General features: G+C 39.4%; 1 protein-coding gene across 4 annotated transcripts in view; it reads left to right on the top strand.

The window, feature by feature from the left end:
* The window catches only part of xpr1a (xenotropic and polytropic retrovirus receptor 1a), a 95,645-nt gene that overhangs the window by 41,497 nt on the left and 27,608 nt on the right, over positions 1-26,540 (top strand). For all 4 annotated transcript variants that reach the window (XM_042483774.1, XM_042483775.1, XM_042483776.1 and 1 more), the window contains exon 4: positions 24,624-24,725. In XM_042483774.1, coding sequence (XP_042339708.1) covers positions 24,624-24,725 — 102 coding nt within the window. The remainder of the gene's footprint in view (positions 1-24,623; positions 24,726-26,540) is intronic.

The following is a 26,540-nucleotide window of genomic DNA, read 5'->3' as shown; positions in this document are numbered from 1 at the left end:
TTTTTTTTTCAAAAGACTGATTTGAAAATACTTGTTTAAATGTATTTTGTTTTAATGTCCTTAAAATCTGTATTGCTGCAATGTCTTGTTTTGGAAAGCAGAATGTCCTGTCTGCACAATAGTTTGATCCTTAGGAAACCTTGAACCTTGAACATTGATTATGTTCCAGCCCATAAAACTAATCTGGCTACTACTGTATGTTAAGCAATTTGTGTTTATGTTTTGTCTTGCAGATTTAGCTTAGATATGGAACATTTCTTCTATCGACTTTCTTAAGTCACACAAAACTTAAGGTGTACTTGCAACATATTGCCTAATCCTTGTTGGAGTGACAAATTATTTGAAGTTATTCATGCATGTTTGTTATTCTCCAGTCACCCTCTGCTCCATCATCTGTTTACAACCAAACTGTGTTGTTTAAACAATCCTGTTAGTGATGCTTTAGTCATGGCTTTCCGTGCATGTGCTGTGTGCATTTTGAGAGAGCTCTTGTTCTCACTTTCAATAACAACCCCGTCCCTAAGAGACAGACTCTCAGGGGCTGCAGCATTGTAGCAGCAGAGTTTGTCTTTGGCTCGAGCTCTACTGCTGTAACGGGACACAAAGTGTCTCCCCTGGGAGCTAAGGCTTGGATCCTGGCATGTCAATGTGTTGCCATTCTTCTCCCTGTTGTCTCTGCAGCTTCATGATTTTCTGAATCAAAACCAAATCTAACTGTATGTAATGTATAGCGTAAGGCCCTGTGCACACGTACTGATATTTTTGAAAACTGATATTTCTCCCCCTTGGATTGAAAATAAAAATTCTTTTCACATGACCTTTGCTATACAAAATATCTCCACCGCAAACATATTAACATGGTGTTAGCTGTCCTCTGCCGTCTCCCCTTGTCACAAAGGTTGTAAAATGTACAGATCACTTTTTCCAAAACACCTACTGGAGATGCCATCACTGTTGACTCCCTTTTGATAAAAGGACGAAGGATACAAGTGATGCACTGGATATGTTCAAGTTCATCTTCCACTTTCAAAATTGTGCCATCATCTGCTGGTTTCACTGGACCAAGCAATGCTTAAAAAACTTAAACAAGTCGGTAGACCGCCTTTGCTGTTACTGTTGCGGATACAGCAACAATGGGCGTATGGGCACTGATCTCCATTTTAGAGACCTAAAACTCGACAAGAGGCCAAAACGCTGAGTAAAATATCAGTTTTCAAAAATCTGGGATTAAAACAGAATAGTACTATACGTTGAGAACTTTGTTATCACTGAAGAGAGGAGAAGTCATGTTTTAGAATTGCATCTCCATGGTGAATTATAATATAGTTTATAGAGAAAGAGTTTGTGTGTATAGATATATGTATGTGAGTGTGTATATACTTGCAAAAGCAGATACTACTTGTGTAGATGAAATGAACTGGGGAATGTACATTAGAGATGATTGTTCTCCACAGGGAGCAAAGCTGCAGCTAAGACCAGAAAGCCGATGCCACATGTGGAGCTCTGCTACTTCAGCAGTGGTGTTTTCAAAGAGAGACAATGCTTTAATATCAGAGTTAAGAAATGACTCAGCAGCTTTCTGGCAAACTGGTCTGAAGGCCAGTTTCATTCTCCAATTGTGATTGCTGTTTTTGCTGATCACTAATGCCCTTGCTTGTAACATAACTACCATGTAGGCTGTGTGTGAACAATTGTATGTAATTAATGGATGACAAATGCACTTCAAATATTGAATTGACCCACATCTAAATTACAGAGTTGAAGAATGCTTAAGTCCTGCTCTCAGCCAAAGTGCACAGGTGATATTTGCTTTTATCTGTTTGTGTATGAGCATGTCTCTGTGCATTAATGTGTGTATTCGTGTGTGTGTGTTTGTTTTTGTGTGTGTGTGTGTGTGTGTGTGCGCGCGCGCATGCGTGCCTTGTTGAGAAGATGTCTATAGAGTCTTCAAGAGCCCTTGGACAGGAAAACCATCATTGAGCCTGTTGCCATTGAGTCAAAGTGTCCCCTCATTACTCAATACAGAGGGATAATGATTGCGACCATTCATAAATACACACACACACACTCAGTTCAGTGTTACTGTAGATCTCAGATTTATTGCACAACTAAACCCACAAACAATATGTGAAAATTCATTTCTACAAGTGGATAGAAGACGATTCAGGAACTATGTTTATTGTTGTATGCGTGTGGGTTTTTTTAAGCACATAGTAGATGCTTGGTTGAAAGGTTTTTTTGAACTTTGGGGCAGCATGGGTCCTTTGCTGTCTATCTGTCAGTCCCCCCGTCTCTCTACACCCCCTGTCACTCACCCAGCATCCACCCATCCTCTCCTGCCTCATCTCCCATCCTCCAACCACAGCTACAGGCTCTTTCATCTACCCTCTGTTGGATGAGGAAGAATTGAGTGAGTGTGTGTGTGTATGTGTGTGTGTGTGTGTGTGTGTGTGTGTGTGTGTGTGTGTGTCCACAGTAGGTGTACAACGGCACAAATACGAACATTTCATCAGTAGCAATTTGACCTTTCACCCTGTGTGTTGTTGCCATTCATTGTGTGACTGGCCCATCATGCTCAAATAAGCAGTCTGAACACCGGAGATGAGCGCTGCTGCTGCTGTTGCTGCTTGTAGATTGGAGATACATGTGCGCGCACACACACACACACACACACACACACACACACACACACACACACACACACCATGACATGCTCTATGCAGAGTAAGATCAATTTTGCCCCTGGTGTCCTTCTAACTGGCTTTAGAATGGCATTAGAATGCTAATAACCACGATATCAGCCGCAGAGGTCCCAGCTGATAAAGGTCACGATGGACACTGAGGGAGCTCTGTTTGTGTCACACAGTGTGTGCCATTCACTAATTTGAGAAGAAATGGTCTCACTTTATGCACAAAATAAGTGCAGGCAAAAATACTGTCTGATTTATTAAACATGTTCTCCGGCCAATTTTTTTCCTATCACAGTGCGCATGTTGGTGAGTCAGAGTCATCCATTAAATTGACAAGCACGTGCCTGTTATTTGCGATCAGCATGTCGCCACGCCCCCATTTATGTACGAAAATTAATTTTTTTAGTAGAAATGTATCATGGAGAAAGCGCGAGCTGCAATATCTTCCAGCAAGGCTAGATGTCTTAACACTTGGAGGTAAATCTGAATCTTTACAATTCAGTATAAACATATTGGTGGTATGACAATGTTTGATGATGATGATGAAAATGTATCCATTTTATCATTTTTTGAATACATTTGGACAATGCATGGCCAGTAAATTAATGGTTATATGCTATGTTGTCTAGTAAAGCTTTTTTTAATAAATGCAGCATATGCCATCCATTTAATTAAAAGATGTGTGTTTTCATGTTATATGACACCTGGGCCTAATAATTTGTGCATACACATAGTCTGAGGAGGTTCAAAGTGAAGAAAGCAGATTTTGTGTGAAGAAAGAATTTCTTTCTTCACACAAAAGAAAGATTGATTGATTAATGGAGTTGAGCAGCTGAAAAATGATTGGCAACTCTTTTGAGAAAGTGTTTAAGTAATTTATCAGGCTAAAAAATGCCAAGCATTGGCTGGTTCTATAGCTTCTTAAAGAGAGTTTTTTTCTGCTCTGTTTAATATGACTGGAAATTAAACACAATGCTATTCAACTATTGATTGGACAAAATTAGCATTTTGAAGGTGTCACCTTGGGCTCTGAATACCAATGTTTTCACATTGGCATTTTTCACTTTTTCTAAATGTAAACTATTCTATCGATAAAAATCACCACATAAATTGATAATGGAAATATTTGTCCACAGCCATCCTACAATGCTGACTAGTTGGATCCAATGCTGAACATTCATAAATTACCGAGATGAATGAGAGGATTTTACTTTTTCTTCATCTTCCGGTTATGCACGTAATTAGACATGAAAATTTCCTTGTTACGGATTTTCCAGAGGGACAAACAGGACATAATAGGATTCTCTGCATTGACATCCAAATGTATCCATGGTAATGCAATGAGGCGCCCATTACAGGGTCAATGCATTCAGTAATGTACACGCACATACGTACCACACACAAAAGACACATGTAACACACACACACACACGCACACACACACACACACACACACACACACACACACACACACACACACACACAGAGCCTCATTAGGAGTTGCAAAGGGAGGGGCTAAACCCTCCTCCTCTACCAGTTTAGTGGAGGGAGATGCAAGAAGAACATGTCACTTCAGCAACAAATCTTTGTAGGAATTGCTGTGATTGCACATGAAAGAGATGCTTTTAGTAGTAAATATACGTTGAAGGAGTTTGTGTAGATACTACTCACAGCTAATAATGCATTCCTTAATTGTAGAATGTCATAGGTCATTTAAGCGAAAAATGATCCTCATCCAACCCTTTTAGTAGGTTTACAAATGGAACTGACTCTCCAGGTTTTTTTTTTCTCTCTTCGCGCTGTATCGTCCTTCTCTCAGCAGACGCATTGTTTATCACTTGCTCTGTTTTCTGGCCTCTATCCATCTCCTGCTGGCCTCGAGACCAAAGTCCACTCAGCTGTAATCACTCCTCTTTAGCCTGCCTGCCCACACAAGACCTTTGTACTGTCATTGCCACTGTTGATACAGAGGAAGGACCGCATTAGTTTAGGCTTCCTTGTAGGATGGATCATAGGCAGAATAGACAGACAGCTGGGGAAAGTGTTATGTAGGAAATGTCTGGTAAGGAGACTAATGTAATTCAGAATAAACTTGCCCTCAGATAAAGTTACAAGTGCTTATTGCCTGAAGTCTGTGTTTGCCTGAAGCACCATGCAGGCAAAGATGTTGAATTGGATTAAAGTTTCCCGTCTGTGACACCAGAGCTGGGTGTGTGAACATTTATCACAGAATAACTGTGGTCTGCGCGTGTATGAGGACTGTCATTTTGACAAAACAGAGTAAGTTTGGTGTTTCTTCAAAGTCCTATTCATCACGTTGGGTGACTGGAAGAGCCTTCATAGAACTGCTGTGTAAAATACACTCAGGAGCTGCAGGTGTACAGACAGGCTCAGATATGATCAACATGTTTCACAATCAACACCTGATAACTGACTGAAAGCAAATGAAGCACTAGCAGGGACCACTGTAGATTTTCTCTGTAAAATATTAACAGACATTTTCCCTGAAATTCTTTCTACTAGTGTGCAAAGTTAAAGATAACATAAGATAATAAACTTGATAAATCTCACACCGGGGAAATTAAGTCGTTATAGCAGCTCAGGAGTCAAAGCAAGAGAAAGTGAAATGAAATGAAACAAGATTTTTTTTAAAAAGCATGACAAAAAATGTAATAATTTAAAAGCTATATACACCTTTCACATACAGATATATCCATCCAGAGGAACATGCTATCTGCTCCAGTGCACCATTCAGTCTGAGCTTCACAGCGGTCAACAGCAGATACATTTTGGCATCAGGTTTTATTTAAATAACTTTGTCACTTGTTTCTGAAATTCGCATCATTTCTGTTTATCAATGGTAAAAATGTTTCCTGAGCAAATCTGAAAAAATAAAAACGATATCGTATGATCAGTGTGCAGATCCCTAGATGAGATTAAATGAATCTGATTTCACACCTCAGACTTGGGACCTTATCATAATTGCTTTGATGATTGTCTTAGGCCCTTTACACATGCAGCATTTTTTGCACGCTCAAATCAATTGTTTCCAATGTCAATGCGCTGAAGGTGCATTTCGAAGCAAGACCAACGCCATCACAACGTGCAAGTGTTCCTGAGCACCTATTTTCAGTGCTCAAAAGATTAATTGACAACAACACTTAAAGCCCCCAGAGGTAGCACTAAACCAGGGAGATCTGCTTTTAGCTTCCTACAGTGCCATTTAAAATTCAGATAATTTGTATTCCATTTGGTTAGTTTAAAACCCTAATATCATGTTTTATATTTGTTATGTGCAGTAGGCCTGTATTCTTCATCTTTATTAAAGAGAGTTTTCTCTCAATGACTTACCAAGATTAAATAAAGATTGTATAAAAATCCATCATCGCTAGTCATGAAAATATTTCAAAATAAAGAAGTTACAATTAATGTTCAGATGTGTACTGTTAAATTACATAAGTTAAAGTGCAAGGCAGTACAGGACAAGCAGTATTTTGTGTATTTAGAATATGCTTCAGTGACTTCAACTACAGTATGGTGGGTAGAACACAGCTCTAATACTAATTTACAGTACACTTACTGTAGAAACTATGTGCTAACTGCGTAATTAATAAAGTGTAATTAATTGCCTCCACTTTTGTGTAAAATCAACAGCTTAAAGGCTAATCTTACAAAGGTCAGATTCTGTGCAGGAGGGTTAATACCTGTAGATCCAGTACATCCATCACAATAAAGGTGTTTATGTTGAGCACAGCTCTGCTCTGTGGCATTTTAGGGTCCTCAAAGGACAGTTGAAGCCTGCTGTAATGAATAAGCCATCAGCTAGACTGGGGCTCCCAGCCGCCACAAGGGCCTTTCCTGTCACATCCATCATCTGCTGGGGGGCTGCTCTGTACAAAGGGAGGACAGCTCAGCCAAACGACTGGGGTACAGGTGTGTGTTCACAAAGGGGGATGGTTTGTTTGAGGGTCTTGTATTTTGCTATCAGGACCAGTGGTACTAATGAGCTTTGTTGATGGGAACAAGGTTTTGAGCTTTTTTTGCTACTTGCTAATAATACATTTAGGTACAACATGTGAAAAAGACAGAAGTGAGGAAGAGGTGAGGGAAATATGGGAGTAGGAATGTCAGTAGGGTGTGGGGAGATGGTGGTGTGGGTGTGAGAGGGAGAGGTTGTCCTGGTCCACAGGGGTTTGAGAGACACAAAGAGCTGCAACTCTCAGGGGACTCTCCTCCATCAGCCCACCCTGCTTTTATTACTGGCCTGATTAAACTCAGCCGCCCGCCAGTAATGTAGCTATAATATATGTTTTTTCTCCGCCACCCACACACACACACACACACACAAGCTTCTCACAGGTATTCTTAGATCCGCATGGACACACCCCTGTGGTTTGTCACATGACTAGCTTCCATGGTAACATGAGACAAAGACTTATTAGCATACTTGATAAGTATTGTATATTTGTCTCTTTATCTGTTCTGAAAAAAATGTGCCCTGGTGTGTTTTTCACCTGTGGTGCTGAAAAAGAATCTCTCACCACATACAAGCTGTATTCTTATAGTATCCAGTCAATATTTGTGAGCATCAACTCTAAACATAGAGACCCCTGAGTCTGATGTGTTGAGTCTTCAGAAGACATTCTGTGGTGTAGCTCAATGTTAAGTCAGCTGATGCAAACACAATTATATACTGTGTATCTTTCTCCCACGTCTGTGATATTTCCTAAAATACTGCCAGAGATTCAGGCACACTAGGAAAGCAGGGAGTTTTTTAGACACACATGCTTCCAGTGGGGCCTTCAGTATAAAAGGGTTTTCATGTTACTGTGCCAATGAGTGCCTGGAGTGTTGACTCCGCTACATAAAGGGCTGGTGTCAGTGTAAAGGTTAGAAGATTGCCAAATCCATTTGTCTGTAGGTGTCTAGATGGGATAAGTGAGTCCTCTGTCAGCTGATTCTGAGGTGTTTTTTAGCAAAGAATTTCATTTCCCCAACTTGGCTGTATCAGCAGCCCAGTTGCCGGAGGAAAATGTTGGCATTGTACGTTTCTGCACACCAAGAATACATCACATTTGCAAGTTTCGTATGTATTGTATCCACATTTCTAAAGTCACATAGTACAAAACTGGTAGTGTTTTTGAAGAGTCATTGCATGACAGCTCCCCAAAAGTAAAGCCAAAACCTTTGATTGTCCCCTGATGACTGTCTGCAGTAGCCTTTAGGTCATAAACCCTATCCCCTTGATGTTAGCAGATGGGACATGGGTAAAATTAAAAACACTAAAGACTATTTTCTATTTGATCATATGAGGGGGTTTGACATCATGACTAATAGCTGAGTGCTTATAAAAAATGGTGCTTCTTGTGATTAGTCGGACAGGTGTCCAAATGATGTCACCAACGCAACATTGCCACGGCCTTGACCAGGAAATTTAGGCTTAATTTTTATACAGTGGGAGTAAGTACAGCCATAATTTATCAGTGTTTGCAGAAACATACAATGCCAACATTTTTTTTGCCGATTTGGTTGATACGAGAGACCACAGAGCTACAAATGTATGTAACTCCATTATGAAGACACATCATACATGCTCAAGTGCTGCTTATCTTAGGAAATAACAATTTGTCTACACAGAGAGCAGCTCTGCTGACTTTTCTCGTTAGGTGCTTTGAACTGGATGTAAACATAATGTTCCATCTACAACTAAAACGCTCTCCTCTGATGCCTTTATGTACATTCAGCGTAATTTGTGTTCTGGGAAACTAGGCCTGCACTATCGTTTTATTTGCCCATCTGTCATGGACTGGTGCTTTTTCAGTCTCATTTCCCAGTCAGTTGGTGTGTACTGCTCTTTTCCTCTGCTCAGTGAGATGTGCAGCGCAGTCTAATCAGAGATCAGTGTATTGATTTCTAGGCACACAGAAAAAGGGCTGTTGCTTGCCATGCAATACAAAGGTACTGAGTAAGCCTAATCAACACCCATTGATTATTTTACGCTGACCGCTTCCTTCTGGCGTGCAGTTTTCTGTTCAGCATGTCTGGTATGAAATGTGTGTGAGTGTTTCCTTCTGTTCTGTCGCTTTAGAGATAAAAAGCTGTCACTGAACATTTGTCTTAACACAGAAATAAATTGGGAATAAATGAGTAACAGTGAGGCTGCATTTGATCAAATAATCATCACAGATGCACTCAATCATGTTGTTATCATAGAGCCACATCCAGACATGGACGCATGTCACATACACACAAATGCAAAAGAACACCTGCTCATTCGCATGAATGCACACAGTGTCACACAGTGATGTGAAAGCAATTGGCTGCAGCAGAGGAGAGGCCAACTCCCGGAGTTGGTTGCTAATGGCTACAGGATCCAGGGGAGCGTGGAGAGATGTCGATAATGACAATGTCACTCCCAGCCAACCAGGACTCAAAAATGGGACAGGACACACACACTTACACGAACACATGCCAGTCTATTGGTGCATTTATGGTGCATGCAGGCACACACATACAAGCGCACACACTCCTAGACGCTGAAATGGAAGAGCAATTTTCTTCGAACCAGGTGGCTGTGTTATTATAGCCGTCAAAAAGCTACTCTCCTCCAGAGGGCCATTTTGGCTTCAGGTACAATGTTTGAATAAAGGATTTTCTTTTCTATTTTACACTGCAGTGCAGGTATAATCAGCATATGATTTCCCTAAATATTCATTTAAACTTCAAGGTCAACTTGCAGCAAGCATTTAGATCTGTTTCTTTTTGTCTTTCAACAATCTTGTCACCTTAAAGGAGCGGTGCTATGATTTAAGAGGGTTTAATGGCATCTAAGGGAGCTGAATTATCCAAGGAGGTCTCCTCTTCTCCAAAACAAACAGACCAGGTTAAACTGCTTAAAACACTGAAAAAGCAGTTTTTCCGACACTGCTCATGACAGGGGCTGCTAACAATGATGGCTGACGGGAAAACACAAATGGTCCTATCTGGATCCAGTCTTTGGTTTATCTTTTCTGGGCTACTGAAGAAACACGGCAGTGCGTCAGAGGTCGCTGTGGACAAGGACCTGCTCCCATATGTAGATGTAAACAGCTTATTCTAAAGTAATGAAAACACAATGATTCATATTGTCAAGCAATACACTAAAGAAACTATACTTATTATATTTTATTCAATTTCTGTCAATATATCCATAAATCCTTCGCACTGGACCTTTCAATGCAAGTGTCTCACTCCGTTGTTCAGTTCTTTAAATGTTATTACCAGTCTTTTTGTAGAACATTTTATTATTTAGATTGGCCAGAGAGCTCCTCTGTGTTACAGCATATTGTGTGTTTCCAGTGTAACAGCAGGCCAATGGAGCAGGCCAAGATTACAATGGAGCTGATGGAGATGATGTAAGATCTTGCAAAACCTACAGGACAGCGACTCTGCTCTGCTGTTCAGATTGTTTACTTGTTCAGGCTTTAATATTGAATGCCAGTTATCACCAAGTGAGCAACACATAAACCAGAGAAATAAAGATAAGTGAAATATTAATATATGTTGAAATGTAAAGTGCCTGTATTGCCCCATCATCTTTGCCAGGCGCTGAAGAGCAAATCAGAACTTGGTCACCAAGACAAAGAAAAAATTTGGGACACAGTAGGACACAATTTTAAGTTTTCCAGCCACCCCGTCTGACAGTAAATTGCTGTGCAGTGCAGCTGCAAAGGACCCTGATGGTTCCTCTGTGGCCTCCCTGTACAGACGTGGCCCTGACATTTTCCGTATGAATGCAGTGAGTCTAGGATGCCGCCTTTATTCCTTCCACTTGGTTGCATGTGGATCAACTGAGCAAGCTCATTGGAGAGGAAAGATGTGAAGGGAGAAGGGTGAGAGAGAGAGTAAACATGCATTCTGCCCCCAAAAAGAGCAGAGGAGGAAGTGATAAAGAGGCAATAAAAGTGGCAAAAGGAAAATTGATCATAGGGTCCAGTCGCCCCTCTCCAGCAGAGTGGTGAAAAGAGACATCAGCAGCACAGAAAAGCCTTCCTGATGCTCTATTTTCTCCACAGACTACATGATGATAAATATCAATCATGTTTACGTAACGCTGAGAGCAGAACATAAGCCTTATTGTTATCTAAATGAGCCATGACCATGTAGACCAGCCCTGACTAATGGGGTTAAGCTGTTAGCTGATGATCCTGAGAGGAGATTGGAGACTCTCTGCTGTATCTATTCACAGGGTTCACACTAATTTATTCAGTTTTCTCTGCTTTAATAGGAAGCTATATTTTTAATGGATAAACTCTCCTCATCTGTATTCTTTGCTCATTTGGCCCCATGTAGGAAGTGATAAACAAACTAATCTCCTCATATTTTTTTTTTTTTTTTTTTTTTTTTTTTTAGTACCCATTGATCTCTGGGATTCATCAAAATTTTCCCATTTTTTCTTCTGTAATAGAAAATTTAATGAGTGTTTAAAGAGCGCTCTTACCAGGATGAGAAAAAAAGTTTTCACAGTCCACGCGTTGTCTAATGCAAGGAACCATATGTTTTTAAGTTTGAGAGACATAAAAGAGGCATGGATATCATATAATCAAAATCATATGATTATATGTTTTAGAGATATCTTAATTATTAGATTTTTACATTTGTGTGATTAAGAAATACTAATGGTCACTGGATCCTCATTAAGACTTTAAAAACCATCAGGCGTTCTTTTGGTTCCATTTTCACGCTTTTTTTCTTTTAATGTCAGTTTCTTTGCATCCTTCTGCTGACACAACATACACAGCATCACAAAGGTTTTACCATTGCTATATTTTTCTATTTTCCTGTAATGCCAGTACTGACACTCTGAAAAATCAAATGATAACCTTTTTTATATTTATATTATTTATATTTACTGCGGAGGTTCTCCTTAAAGCCTTTTTTTGGTAGCATCTTTCCAATTTTTGGACATGTTGCAAAGTATTTGCATGCAGCACAACACATGTCCTTATATAGTGTTTAAGGAGCATTGCCTTTGCTAATGACAAGCACTTGGCCACGTGGCTCAAATAGATTTTAATGGATGGATAGGAATTCATCATTCAGGGAGGATTTTGTGCATCTGCAGTTGACTTCTCAAATTTTTCTATTAACAGTAGACTCTTAGAGGATATAAGAGAAATTTAAGAGAATGTTAACACATGAGGCCTTGAAAGTCATAGATGATAGCTGTTTTCAAAAAGGCATACTATGCACTACATACTCAGCAGTATACGTTTTCAGACGCACTGAGCTATAAGAACCATGTCACCTCCTGAGAGCCTTCTTGTCAGTTGGATACATGTAATCCTTGCCAACCTCAACTCTACTGACAATTTAAGAGTAATTTTAATAATAAATGACATTTAGAAAAGTGAGATCTTACACTTGCACCTAAATTGAAGCATTATTAATGTTACAGAGCTGTCTCAGTTGCTGTATGCCATTTTCCGTTATGAACATTTTGTTTCTTTTCTACCCATTTGATTTAGCAATATTTATGACAGGGCAGTGTCCAGTGTTTGCACTCTAATTTTTCACCAGAAGTTGTCTCTAATTCACACACTATTGCTTTTCAGACCCACTAACAAATCTCACATTCTGTTTTAGTGTACTAAATATGTTAGTGTGGAATTTTGGATACAGCAAAGGACTTGTGTGTTACAGCTCACTTAACACTGGAATAAAATATTTTACAAAACCACACAATACAGTAGAAGATGCATGCATCCAAAAACACTCTCACGCATAAACACACACAAACGGACAATTTTCCCTCAGGCACTGGACATATGCTATGAATTCACACTATGCTAATGAGACCTGGTGTCCTTCACCCCTCGCCCCACCAGCCTCCCTCTGGTCTCCCTCATCCTCTTTCTCTGGTACTCCTCCTCTCCTTCCTACACTGGTGTTCCTGTTGCACACCCTAATTTCTTAATAAGGTTTTGCTTCGTATAACTTAATTTTTTCCAGTTCAGTGAATCACTGAATAATTTTCCAAGAGCTGCCTGGTATGATGACTCCGTGAGCTCTGTGCTGCCATACTGTCCAGTCACAGTCACAGCAGGTTCATACATATGCAAACCTGTGCACTATGAAGTTAATGCAGTGACACTCTACTGTATGTAGGAATATCTCTAACCTCTGAAATGTGAAAAACCAAGAAAAATCCACAATTATCTCGCTTCACTCTGCTTTCCAAGACTTTAAGAAAGTTTCTGATGTCAGAGCAGAAGTTTTCATATGCATGCAGTCTTTGGAGCCACTTGATTAATGCTCTCTGTTCAGACAGATGTGCATTATCTGAGTATTACCGTAGATGTCTTATTCATTCAGTCATTTTTCTCAACCTTATCGACAGGCATCCTTAAGTGCAGGCAGGAGATGTTTCACAGGAGATGGCTATCAAACTGGCGACAGCCTCTAATCCATAAACACATGGATGTACTTCATGTACTGCACTTGAGGCTTCATGTAACCACAGTATTGTCAGATAATGGAGGAAATTCAAGTAAAAACAGACGCACTTGCACAAACACATACACAATTTGTGGTTGTACAGTATATTGTGGTAGGAAGTACTACAATGGCCTGCTGCACCTGATGTATTCATGTGTTTCTCTGTCATGCTGCTTTCTCTGCTTGAAATTTATACTAAAACTATTTTGATGTGTTAGAGTGTAGATATGTCTTTGGTATTACATGGATATAGCACATGGGCAAAATATTCTATTTTTTGCCCTCAATCCGAAAAGCACAATAATACCCTCTATGCATTTTTCATGGCTTATGAAAATGAATTTTCCTCTAATAGTTCTGTTTACATGCAGCCTTGCATACTTTTAACATGCCCTAACATATTGTAAGGTCAAAATATGGACTAGTGGAACAGCTGGAGCCACTTGTCAGCTTGCTTCTTGGTGTCAAAATAGTATTTTTTTCCAAAGTTTTACAATGGTGACAGACTTGCTGTAATACACAAACACAGCCTCCATTTTTCATTTCTTCAACAGCCTTCCTGAAAAGGTCTACATTTTGATATTTGTATCACATCTGATAATATCCAAGTCTTTCATAATGTTAAAAGTTAATGTGTTGCTCTTTCCGACCAGAAATGTGGGCTTCTCCTTTGGGTATGCATTTCACAGCCCCACAGCCATTAAAACAGTTTATTTGTGTGCAATGCATCCATAAAAACACTCAGAACTGAAACAGACAAAAGGCCAAAGAATGCTCTTAAAAGTCGAATAATACCAGTATATCCCTGATTTTAATGTGATCTTTTCAAACAACAGGAGAATAATAGTACATACTAAACTGTATTCAGATTAGCCAGCATGTTTTGTTGAAATGTATAACTCTGCATTGGAGACTCTGAGTAGAGTCATCTTAAACTCACCTTACAGGCTCCACAGTGACTGTTCTCCATGATCCTCCATGAAATCAGACCTTATCTCTTAAGATTAGATTTGCTTCAATTAATGCTTAATACGGGATCTGTGCAGTGCGTGAGTTTGCATACTGAGACATTGATACTCGTCCGCATCCCCCATTGGTCTACAGCCACAAGAATAAAGTCTGGATTATCCAAGCCATAGTAGAGTGTGAATAGAAATATGATATTGGCAATAAATATCACATTAAAAATGTAGCATTAATGTAGCTTGGAATGGGAAATATAATGCTAATCAAAGTATTGTTTGTTCACACTAGACGGTGCAGCTCAGAACAGGGTTTATAATACAATATACTTCATTTTAGTTTATAATATCCCCAGAGAGGACGTCACTGACAGATTCAAAATATTCTCAAAGGATTTAAGATGTCTGACAAAGTTTGAGAGACGTGACTGAAGCTGAAAAGTTCAGGCGAGCATTTCCCCCGATGAGATGAATCAGACAGCTTTTAATTCACGCTGTTATCAGCTTGCCTTTTCCTCCGGGCTCTATCTACCTATAGAGACACGCAGGGAGTCAGCGAGACTCTCACAGAGACTATCGTGATCTTCAAGGCCCTGTGTGGTGCTGGGAGGAAAGAAAGAGAGAGAGGTCTGAGCGAAACTTTCCCTCACTCTGACTGTCAGAGATAACACTTCACAGCAGCAGCTTTGTAAAATAAGAAGAGGCTGGAAAGAAGGGAGGGAGAAATACTGCCCTCTGAAGAATCAGGAGTGGGAGTGATTAACTTTCCCATCAGCCCCCTGGTCAATAATACTGTTTTCTGTAGACTTCATGTTTGCCTGATTGGAAGAATTTGTGGCCTACTTCTCCTTCCTGTCCAGTTCCACCTCATCTAACTTCTTAACTCACCTCCCTTTTTCCTATTTAACCTCCTCTGTGCTTTTGACCATGCCCATTTAGCCCTCCACTTAACTCCGCAATGGTTTTTGTTCCTATGGTGTGCTGACCAAATGTGTGTGTGTGTGTGTGTGTGTGTGTCTCTGTTCTGCAGGCAGCTGAGGTGTATATATGGGCATAGAGAATGCATGAACTGTCTGGGATTTAATGCAAACATGCTAAAAAAAGGTAAAGGTAACTGACAGGGCAGACTTTTTACATAAAAAGGCCTCATACATTTTTAAGCAGTTTAGTAGGTATGCACACATCCACAAACACACAATGTTGTTTTTTTTCTGTTTTATGGGAATTACTTAAGGACACAACAATAAGCCTGTGGAATAACAAACCTGACCCACTTCATGTGGTTCCCAGAAACTTTGCCTGTTAGTGCAGGCAATTTCCATCAGCCAGCTGACTCAACCTCTACGTCTTGTCTCGGGACTCACTTTGGTAATTACTACATAGTGAATTTTTTTCCTTGTCTTTTACATTCATCATTGTGTCCTACATTTATATGAAAGTAATTTTCTGTTTCTGAGCAACAAAGCTGAAACAAATTTTGTTTAGATGCAAACACACTGACATGAGACTCATACTGACTGATATCAAATAAACCAGCCATATTTTTTTCTTTTTACAGTGCAGGTGTTCATATCCCAGCAAGTCATGACAGTGAAACAACAGCCAGGATGCTAAAACTGAGCGGATGAATGGAATTCAGTCATTACACTCTCTAATGTTTACTCATGGACATGTCAAAAAAAATTTGGAAGAAGGCCTATTGCAGCTCATTTGTTATGTGATTTTAACCCAGTTGCCAGGAAAAATGTTGGCACTGTAAATTTCTGAAAACCCCATATATGTAACATTTGAGCACTGTCATGCAACCAGTATGTTTAAACTTAACATTTAACCAACTCTGTAGATAACGTGATTGGGTTAAGGGAAAAAAACCCCCAAAACACTTTGTGTGTGGAAATGCAGTGACGTCTCTGTAAAATACAAGTCCTTCTTCCTCTTTTTCTTTCTATGACTTTCTTTATGTACCATTCTCCAGTATTTTTGGCATTGTGTGTTTTTCATCTGGTCCCTGGGACCATCTCACACCCCATCTGGCCTCTTGATTTTACTTTTTTCTTTTCATAATATATTGACTTGGCTGCCCATCCCATGTGCCTCACACTCTCTTTCCCTTACACACACACACACACACACAAAAGACCACAGGACAGAGATATTAACACTTCTCAGAATGTGTTGAATTTTTTATTCTCTCCATCACATCATTTTCACCACTCTGCGCCGGTGTAGTTTGTCTTTTTGGAGCTGCTTAGCTTGCAGTCTGGCGGTATAAATAGTACACAATGGATTGGGAGCTACAGTAGTTCCTCATCCTGCCTCCGGTTGTCCCTGTTTGGCAGTCTAGCCCAGTGAGTGTGCATTCTTAATGCTCCCCTGGCCTCGATGAGAGAGATGATTGGTAGAATTAATTGTGGCTGGAGGGCCGAATGGGAATAAGTGGAAAAAAAAAGGCGAGATGGAGGGATGGAGGGGGGGTTATCTGGCTGGTTTTAGTGTTGTGTTTCCTTCCTTAAAGCCTGGCACTGGAAGTGTAGGCGCTGTTTTTATGTACTCAAACACTTTTGTCTCTCTAGATTAATATTAGCTCAATCCTATTCTCTTTTATAGCTCAGTTTGTCTCTCTTCTTTTGTGATTTACACCTGTGTGCTTGGGGGAAAGAGATAAGCGGGGCTAATGCAGCCACAATCATAATGTAACGGTCTTCTCAGCTCCCCCGACTGCAATGCTACCCGAACATAGCTTATATCCCGCAGTGAGGTGTCATTAAATGAGGTAAATGGAGCTTGAAAATGGGGACATACAATTTGTGTGTGCCTCTGAGTGTGTGGGCTTGTTTCTACTTGTGTGAGCCTGTTTGTTTTGGAGGATATTGAAGAGATACACACGGTGTCCTATCCCCTCTCTCCAAGCCCCAGTTTAATGACGGATCATAACTGAGCTTATACCTAATACAGATGTAACCATTGCTGTTCTTCCTCTTAGCAGGTGCCATTTCACTTTTCTTGACTCTTCTAACTTGACAGCAACAGATTATCAGCATGAAACAGGTGGAATAATACAAAAACCAAAAGCAATTTGTAGTTGTGACGGAAATGATACAGAGTGTGTTTGTGTTAGTTGTTGTTCTCTCTCACCGTCAGCAGACTGGAGGGTCTCCATGAAGGATTTATGTGCTGGCTTTATGGGGTCGCGTCATAGAATGCCTGTATGGGAATATAAGAAGTTGGGGGTGGGGTTTGTGTGCATGTGTGTGCGTGTGTGTGTGTGTGTGTGTGTGTGTGTGTGTGTGTGTGTGTGTGTGTGTGTGTGTGCGAGAGAGAGAGAGAGGGGTTTCGGGGGGTTAGAGTAGTAGGGTTCTGGGGAAGCTGTCTCATCATTTATTTATACAATCTACAGAAGAAGGGGTTAGCGGAGAGAGGGGGGCTGCCTGCTACAAGCCGCCCTGGGAATACTGTAGGTCAAGAGTTGTTTTTCTAGCTACCAGCACAATTCTTTGTCTGAAAAACTGAACCCAATGAATGAGTGCACTACACTGCACTGGATCTACTCTTCTTATAGCATGTTGTACTCAAGTATCCCTCATTATCTTGAATACAAAAAATCCCTTGGTACCCTTGATACACTACTGTTGAGGCTCCTGCATCTCCTGCTTGTTAAGACAGTCAGGAGACAGTGATAGTTAAAATTAAGAAAAATGGCTTGGAGTTGATCGATGGATAGATTGACACAAATTTTATTATCAACTCTTAATCTATTTAGAGAAGGTGCCAAACATCAGCTGGATTTAAAAAGGGTTCATTAGGTCATTGTAAATTCAATCCTCAGTTTTTCATTTATTTTAGGGTTTTGTTTGTCATTATTTAGTAGTCTGTCAGTTATTAAACGAAGTATATTTGACCTATAAATTTAAGACAATATTATGTTATTTTGTGTGATAAACAGTCAACAAGCACGAAGAGTATTAGCAATTTTATGAAATTGAGAAAATCCGTAAATTCTCGTTTATTTTTAAAGCTAAAGCTGAGAAGACTAAATGTAGGCCTCACCTCTGCTGTCTCTCACTTGGTTATAAATACACTGTACTTGACTTGGCCACACCACAGACTGTATGGGTTGTAGCTGCCGCAGCAGTGAGCCAAAATATGTTGAATTAAATGAAAGAATGCCTGCAGTGATTAGTTGCAAGACAAAACCATGCAAATAGTATTTTACTCTGAGTACTTAAAAGGATTAAATGCAGGTATCATTTTGATTGGAAAGTTTTGGTACTACAACCCAATAGGTTGGTTCATTTTGTTCCTGAAAGTTATTGAGCCCCAGTTTTGAAGTCATTAAATGTTCCTAAGTCTAATTAAACCACATATTGATTTTTCTGTTGCTTTAAATAAATTAGATCCTAGATGCATAGTATTTATGTCACCTTCAGCAAAGTGCAGTTTTTCAGCTGCAGTCAACGCTCAGCACTGGTTGGTCAAGTGCATAAGCACTGTAAACTCATGTCTGTTTAGTTCTTTGAAGGCAAAAGGGAATAGTGTCTATTGTGGACACTCTAAAACGCACAGTTTAAACACACACACACACACACACACACACACACACACAGGCATACACACACACAAAGCAGAGGCATATGTCACTGCACAGCCCTACAGGGACAGAACCATTATTCCATACCAAGGTGCTCCATCATCATCTCTTTGGCCCGGCCACACACACACACACACACACACACACACACACACACACACACACACACACACACACAACTCTGTTTAAGGTCCAGAGTTTATTTGCCGATGAAGCAAGCGTTATTGCTTCCCTTATCCTGGATGCCAGAGCAACTAGGACTGGGGGAAACCTTTGAACTTGTCTGGAGGAAATGGTGGACTTGTCCTCTGTGTGTCCTGGTGCCTGTACGTTAGCATAGAGGCAACATTAGTCCAGGACCTGGAGGAGGTAACTGACAGTGGAGTTGCTTACAGAAAGAAATTTAACATCTTGAAATGAGATTTCATCAGTTAAAAGGTCACGTTGAATTGTCAAACAAGTGTAAGACAGTTGTCAAAATCATCATTTTTGACATATGTTTTTTACCTTTGCATGTGCATTCTGAACATATTCTTAGGACAGTTCTCAAGTTTTCCATCCCGTCACTGTTAAGCTCTTGTTTCCCATGAAGTTCAAGCTCACATCCACCTTGATATCCCTCAGGTGAACGCTGTTGGACTCTAGAAAGACATCTCTATAATCATCCACCCAGACGTGTGATAATGAGAACCCACACTGTGTAGCTGAAAGAGGGGCTGTCAGATTTACATGAACACTGACACCCCAGATTTAATTAAAGATATGAATGGATGCCATAGTAGCTGCGTGAATTCAGAATGGTTTTGTAATAAGGTTTCAGTGCATTTACACTGAAGAACAGTTGATGTTAGGAGGCAGATAAAGCGTTGAGACAATTTAATTATGAGATGCAAATGATGCTCATTTGTGTTGATGCTGGTTGAAGGTAGAGCATGTGGCAGGTTGAGGGGAAACAGATGACAGAAGCGTTTCAGCGTCGATGATAGCAGAGAGCCTCAGCAAAACACAGCTGTGAGGATGAACCGGCTCTGACTGTGGCCTTTGTTCCTACACTTCACATGCCTCACACACTTATATGCACAACCAAAAAGAGAAGTGTGCATGTGCTGATATGTGGAAATACACATGCACGCCTCCGACGATGTGCTCAGTAGTGCATGAGGTCAGCAGGAAACAAAGAGACGGGGGAGCAAGGTCATTTTATCACCCCCTCTATACCTGCAAAGCAACCTCACATCTACACTTTGATCCACCAACACACTCACTCTGTTCGTCAGCATCCAAGTGGCAGAGAAGGTCATTCCACCCAAAATGTACACATGTGTTTTTCTGAAACACCTCTGTAAATATGATTTACACTCTGGAAGTCTGCAATTATTTTTAAAACAGTTAAAACATAAGTGCTCACTAATAGAATTTAAGTTTTTACATTATAAAATTACAAGTAATTTTGTTAACATTTCACTGTTCTCCCCACAAGGCTGCAACTAATAATTGTTTTTATTATTTATTAATTTGTCAGTTATTTTCTTGATCAGTTGATTAATTGTTCTGTTAGTGCAATGTCAGAAAATAGTAAAAAAAAAATCCCTGTGTAATTCTTTAAACACGTTTCTAAATGGTGTTTTATCTGACCAACAGTCCAAAAATCCACAGCTATTTAGTTTATTATCATGTATAACAAATAAAGCATCAAATTAAGAAGCCTTAAAAAACTGGAAAATGTTTGGCATTTTATGCTTAAAAATTTACTACAATGATTATTTGATTATTAAGATAGTTGCCATTTATTTTTTTGTAGATCATCCTAAGCTCCACATGGACACCTGGGATCAAATTCCATTAACTATTTTTATCGGACAATCAATGGTCCCTGAAACATTGCACTAATATTATCAATTATAATTGTTACTTTAGGACCATTTAATGCCACAGATATAGTAATATAATAAAATAATAATGCAAGTAAAAAATTTCGAAGAGCAACAAACTTTTAATCTGACCAGAAATGTTAGCAAAATGTGTCTGAGCATAGTTTTTTTTTTTTTTTTGTATTTTGTTAATTCAGCTTAGGCACTGTGAAAAAATGCTAAGGCACTGCATCCGAGTCTTATAATGGTTGGGAAAAACTCTGCTGTTTGTTCTGGCTACATTTTGACCAGAATATTGGGGACACTTGTGTGTCAACAAAGATGCTTGTAAACACGGGAGTAACACTGTACTGTAGATACATTTATGTTTGGTTTATAAGAAAATGTCCCATAAATGTTAAATGATCTGCTCTTCATATTTTCCCTTCTGTTGTTCTGCGTCTCTAATCCTTCAGTGCTCTTTCATACAAAGTGTTCATTAGCTGTGTAACCTTTTACTTTGAGTTACAGTACAGCTCAGTCTGCTGCTTGCCTGCAGCTCTAACTAAAGGAGCATGTTGGACCATTAGTCATTCTGTCATGACACACTGACCGTCCAGGCTCTCAGTCAGTTAACTAACCTGCTCGCTGGCCGATTGGTCAGCAATTCAAGCATGCATCCCTCCATCCAAACAGTAATCCATCCACTCGTCTGCAGCAGCCAGTCTGTCAGCTGGCAGCTCTGCATCGTTGCAGGGCTGAAAGAGTTGTGACTGCAGATGAACTGTGCAATTGTGTGGAAGTGCGAGGCAGATTGGAGACCATCTGTTTCCTTTTCTGTCTCTCTTCTTATTGTTACTTTCTCGTTTGGCAGCCTAATCTTCTTGTCCGTCTTCCATCTCTTAACCTTGGCTTCTCTTGCCCTCTTTATTAAGTGGGTTTGTCAGGAGCTCTGATATGCAAATTCCCCATTCAGCCAGGTACAGCAATATCTATGTAGGATAGATAGAAGATCTCTTTTCCATCTCCTCACTGGATCTATATCATTATCAGTGGACTGCAAGAACTTTGTTCTCTGTCTCTCAGTCTCGGTAAAAAAGTCACTGTTAATGCCAAGTGGAAGTTTGTTCTTGTTTTTAAACTACTACTGTTATGCTGTTCCATTTTTCAGTTGTTGTCATTACCATAATGATCTTGTTTTGGATGTTTAATGAGCACTCCTTTGATACACTTGTAGAAGTTGGCTAAGGTTATTATGCAGAAGGTCTCTACATCTGCTGAAGGAAGTTTTCCACTCTTATGATTAGGGTTTGTCCTTCTACAGTACAGTAGTATACTGTAGGCTGTACAGTGTTTTCCCCTGCAGATCACAGTTTAATTAACTTATAATTGATTATCTTATCGAGTGTGGAGGCAGTTTCTCATTTATTTTCCTTGTAAAGCTGTTGGACTTTAAAGCTGCATTTTTTCACCTTTTCATCACAAGCTTATACACCCCTGCTGCAAACATGCGTGAGTGCTTGTGTGTGAATAGAGCAGTAACATTGACAGGCTTCTGCCCGGGGCGTCTCTTTTCTATTACTGTGTTGAATAGAAAGCCTCTCCATTTACCAGTTGCAGCCAAGGCTCATTTTATATAATAGCAAATGTTTATGATGCAGTGTCCCTGTTGGATCTGATGCTGTATCTGCTTTATCCAGTAAAACCCTTACTTCTGCTCAGAATGAACATCTTTGTTTGACATTTAGATACCAATAACACACCAGGTCTGACTTATGACCTGGTTAGCTGTTTATGGAAAGAACACGTGAGACAAACTGTAGATGAATTATTTTGTGATATTTGATAAATGAGTAATGGGAATGGGAATCTATTAGACCTGGTTGTCACATTATGTTGTTGCTTTGGCCCAATGTAAGTTTAAAATCCTTAACTGCAACTCTGTGTGTGTGCGTGAATATGACATCGAGAAACAATGTGTGTGCGTGTGTGTGTGCGCAGTATGTGTGCTTGGCAGTTAACTCGATGCAGAGTTGCCAGAACAAAATGTTGGCTTTGTACGTTTGTGCAAACCACAAACATGTTGCATTTTCACATTTCATACATATCATATCAACATCGCTAAAGTGACATTATATATAAACTGACTTTGTCCTAAGGAGGTGAAGGGGATGGTGGATGGCTTGGCCATCCAGGATAGTGGCACGAAAATGCTTGCTTTTTACCATGACATCGCTGTTTAAGCCAAAAATTATCTTTTCATAACTAGAACCAAGTGGTTATTGTGCCTAAACATACCCATGATATAAGGTGCAAATGTGAGTGCCAATGGGTTGTAACTGGCTAAAGGCCTCATATTAAAGTCTGTCAGGTTTCAGATAGCCTGCTGTGAATGATGCAGATTACACTAGACAGAGCATCAATGCTGATTGAATTGGCTGGTTCCGAAAAAGACATCCAGGGTTTTGTCAGACTGAAGAGAGACGGAAGGAAGTTGCTGATTGAATTGTAATACCACACTGATGTCTCGGTTCAGACAAACCTACAGGAACACACCTACAGGGATATGTTTCAGTAAGGACTGGCTGAGTTGGACACTTGAAAAACATTGACACCAAAATAAGCAACTGTGTATCCTTCAAGCTTACTCTAATTTATTTTACTCATTTATTCTTATTTAATCTTTATTTAACCAGGTTGGTCCCATTGAGATTAAGAAACTATTTTCCAAGGGAGACCTGGCCAAGACAGTCAGCAGTGAGAGCACAAAGTTGCAGACAGAGACACAAGGAGCTACAAAATACAATTCACAAGCATTCAAATTTGCATTAAAAGAAAACAATCTATGAGCCAAAATAGAACTTTCTGGTGGTCAATTGTACAACCAGGCAGGCTAAAAGCATTGACATCTATAGAAGACTTAGACTTAGAAGTCTTTCATTTTAGATTTAAAAACATTTAATGACACCAGCTCCCTGAGTTTTAAGTCATTCTGCAACAAATTCCTGGCTGAAGGTGCAGAGTACCCAAAAGCCTTTTTCCCTATTTCTGTTCTAGCGTTTAGGACCAAGAGCTTCTGAGAATGCGAGTACTAATAATAATAATAATAATAATTGCTGACACTGTGTAAACTGATAGTTGAACTTTGAATGACTTTTTTCATTCAAAGATCAACTTAACTAAATTATTGCAGTTATTTAAGAGTGAGGCAAAGATTTTGACTCACAAAATTCTGCAGTGAGCTTATAGGAAAATCTACCCAGATGATGTTTCCTTGACAGTAAGCCAGCATTTTGAATGTGAGCCAACATTATCAATTTCACTGAAATTGATAATTGCATATATTAATGTATTTTATTGTTCTGTGCTGCATTTTAACTGGAGGTTGTGCTTGTTCTTTGTAATGTGTGATAGTTGTATTTGTCTGCTTACATTTATTGTTATAACAGTGTATTAAACTGGGATTTTTAATCTTAGTGCGAATTTTACCTAGTTAAATAAAGGATATATATAAGACAAACCCAAAACCATAAAAATAACAAGTGAACAGTCACAGGACAATCCTCACCTATCACTGTCTGTTATAAAGGAGAAACCATAGCTGTTAATTGCAGCTGAAGGAATATTTCATGAAGCTATTTCCACCTCCCCTGTATTGAGATGAGGTCTCACTTGTTAGCACTTGATATGTACGCATGGACAGATCTGTGGGGTACATGTGGGTAGTTTTTGTGGTGTTTCTAATCTCATTACTTGTGCTTTGGTCCTCCAGTGTTGTACAGTATGTTCAATCTTTTTATTATTGTCCTTTAGAGAATGTTTTGACATGGCTTCATCTTTCAGTGCTTCTCACCACAATATAAACTGTGCTTTTTTTGTTGCTTTTCAGCTATGTAACATAACTGTGTAAATAGGAATGAAAAAAAGAGCTACATAATCAAAGACCCCTCTGTGGGTCATTATTCTAAAAGTGCAACAGTGTTCTATATATTTACATACGTGTGCCCTTCAGCAAGCAGCTAATCACAGTCTGTTTGTCTTTTTGTTTTTTCTCCAGTCACAGATGAAGACACAGTAAAGAGATACTACGCTAAGTTTGAGGAGAGGTTTTTCCAGACCTGCGAGAAGGAGCTCCTGAAAATCAACACATTCTACTCAGGTATTTATTCCCTTCAGTTTCATTAATGACTGATGCTGACTGCAAACTCAAACTTAAATAAGAAAAACAGCTTTAGATCAACCAACTCCAACAGTAAAAGTGTGATTATTGGGCTGATAGTCAGAGAAATTCTTTAACTGATAAAAGTATCTATATTAAACTGTTTTAAAATGATTTAATTTTAATAAAAAAAGAAAAAAGTTGGATCTCATGTTATATTAACTTTACTTATTACTAACTTAACAATTTTACGTATGTTATTTAATCATATTTTGTACAAACCATAATAAAAGATTGTTAAAAGTATCAGCTGCTACTATTAATCATCATTTTAGATGTTGCAAATGTTTTCTGCTCATTTGATTTACTCTGTACAAAGCTGCCAGTTTCAGTGCTAAATGACACTGTGTCTAGTCTTGGTCATTTGATTGAAGTAGCCAGTGGTTGTCATGTTAAGGCGAGCAGGCCTGAGTGTATTTCAGGGAGTTAAGAAGTATGTGTGTGCTGTGTAACATGAGATGGCAGCCATAATATATTCTGGTATTCTGGTACCATAAGTGTGCCTTCTGGTCTCGAACTCAGGGGATAGTGGGAGGTATCGGCAGATGAGTGCTTCCTCTAGAGGCTGTTTGAAAAATTACGGGTCAGCTGAGGGCCAAGGTTGACTGGCAAGATTGTTCCAGCTCATAATGATGGGACATAACTGGCAGATTGATGGCAAGAGCAGCAAACAAACAAGATTTATATCTTTGCCGATCTTGTTATCAGGAGGTTGATTTACTGACATACTGAAGAAACTTTGATCCTCAAGTTTATTTCTCTCTAACAACAGTGCCCTGATTACTGACATATGTCAGAAGCTTCCTGTTGCTGCTGTAGAGGCCACGTCTTGTCAACTCGTCTTTTATATTCCTGATCCTTTATCTGCTGCAGATAATGAAAACATAGTTCTGCTGCTCAGGACAAAATAGTCTGTGGGTAACTATTTAGCGCTATATTTTGTGGTAGGTAAACACTAAATAAATGATCTATAATAACACACTTTCATGTAGTTGCAAACATTGAATGTGTTTATTAATGTACAGTGTTTTTCAGCAATTAAAACTCCTCCCTCAAAGACAGATTTTTCTGGTAATAATTATCTTTTGCTGCGTATGTTGTTATTCATTATCTGCATATACAGCAGCTTCAGCTTCTAAGTGCCCACAGGAGGAATCATAGTTGTTGATAAATACAGTAATAAGCATACTTTATATCTGCTTATAGCTGAGGGTGTAGCCATCCATCCATCAATGCAAAGTGAAAACATAAATACATATCATCTTTAAGATCATCTTTATTTTGAAATTCCCATGGTACGTATGTGCCACCATTTTTGTCCAAGCACACCTCCATCCTAAACATTCAAACAGGTCAGCGGTCTAGCACCAGGCACATAATGGCAAGCAGCCAGAAAAAAGACAATAAGGATATTTACTGCCCTCTCAGGAATTAAGCAGCAGCATGCAAATATTTTGGATTTCAGAGAAAAGACAGGTCAGCAGACAAAGCAAATACCATATGCAAATGATGCCATTTGCGAGATTCTATAGCAAACTGGCCTTGTGAAGAATCACAACATTGAATGCTGTGTTAGTGCAAGCATTAACGTGTCAGATGTGGGCACTATAGCGAGCAACAGGAGGTTAATTTTTATTGATTTGATTAAAAAAAAATATTACTTTCATGTAAGTCTCTGGAAGGGCTTAGTAATACAATTGTCAAATCATATTTTTGCTGTTTTTTGTTAGTGTTAGGTCATATGATATTATCTCA

This window comes from Plectropomus leopardus, chromosome 3 (assembly GCF_008729295.1).
Source record: "Plectropomus leopardus isolate mb chromosome 3, YSFRI_Pleo_2.0, whole genome shotgun sequence".
In the NCBI taxonomy this organism is placed as follows: domain Eukaryota; kingdom Metazoa; phylum Chordata; class Actinopteri; order Perciformes; family Serranidae; genus Plectropomus; species Plectropomus leopardus.
This window is presented reverse-complemented; position numbering and strand designations above follow the sequence as displayed.